This window comes from Sinocyclocheilus grahami, unplaced genomic scaffold (assembly GCF_001515645.1).
Source record: "Sinocyclocheilus grahami isolate Dianchi unplaced genomic scaffold, SAMN03320097.WGS_v1.1 scaffold10044.1, whole genome shotgun sequence".
Taxonomy (NCBI): Eukaryota; Metazoa; Chordata; class Actinopteri; order Cypriniformes; family Cyprinidae; genus Sinocyclocheilus; species Sinocyclocheilus grahami.
Window position 1 is genome coordinate 4,979 of NW_015513007.1, and position 780 is coordinate 5,758.

The window sequence follows — 780 nt, forward strand, 5'->3', positions numbered from 1 at the left end:
CCACAACATTCTAATTTATTGAGATGCACCTGTATATACATGCATTCGTTTTATTTAGAGATCTAGTTAACATTCACAAGGTAGTTATGATGTCAAAAGAGTAGATTCAGTCCTTGTTTTAATTTTGTGAGTAAATTTCAAAATGAAGTTTGCATTCATACGTCTGACGTTTTCTGTTTTTTTTAGGAGCATGGCCAGTACTTATTGACGATTTTGTGGAGTTTGCGCGACCGTACATTGGCACCAAGAGCACAGCTGTATAAGTACATTCCTTCTGAGGGCCGTCTGGACCTCACTGAAAACAAACAGCTTCTGCTGAGCACAGAGGACTGAACTGAGATCTGCATTGCCTTTTCCAAGCCCTCAGGACTGAGACATTTATACGAACCAGAGACATTAAAGGCATCTTTTCTCTTCAGTCGTCTAATGGTGGTTTGGGCTTTTATCTTTTTGGGCCGGTTTTTGTTTTGACTTCATACAGGATCTTATTCAGTCTCTGGGACTTCAAAACTTGTGGAACAAGCTGTCACAGATACAGTTAAGAAATGTCAAGATCTTAATTTTAGTACTCCATGTGCATTCTTGCTTTGAATGTTTGTTTCTTTCCAATTGGTTTTATGAAAATTATATGTCAGAGTTTTTTGATTGTTCTCTCTTTTTTATAAAACAGAGTAGCTGGTGTCTCGAGAGCCAGTAACATTTGCTTTCTTTTTGTTTTATTGTGACTTAATGTACTTTTCTGTTGATATCCAGACAGTGATTTCACTTTGCTTGTTTGGT

General features: G+C 37.2%; 1 protein-coding gene across 1 annotated transcript in view; it reads left to right on the forward strand.

Moving 5' to 3' along the window:
- LOC107578399 (DCN1-like protein 1) overlaps positions 1–770 on the forward strand; it is a 5,501-nt gene extending 4,731 nt beyond the window's left edge. Inside the window, exon 7 of the mRNA XM_016264360.1 lies at positions 185–770. Coding sequence (XP_016119846.1) covers position 185 — 1 coding nt within the window. The 3' untranslated portion in view covers positions 186–770. The remainder of the gene's footprint in view (positions 1–184) is intronic.
- The last annotated feature ends 10 nt before the right edge of the window (positions 771–780 follow it).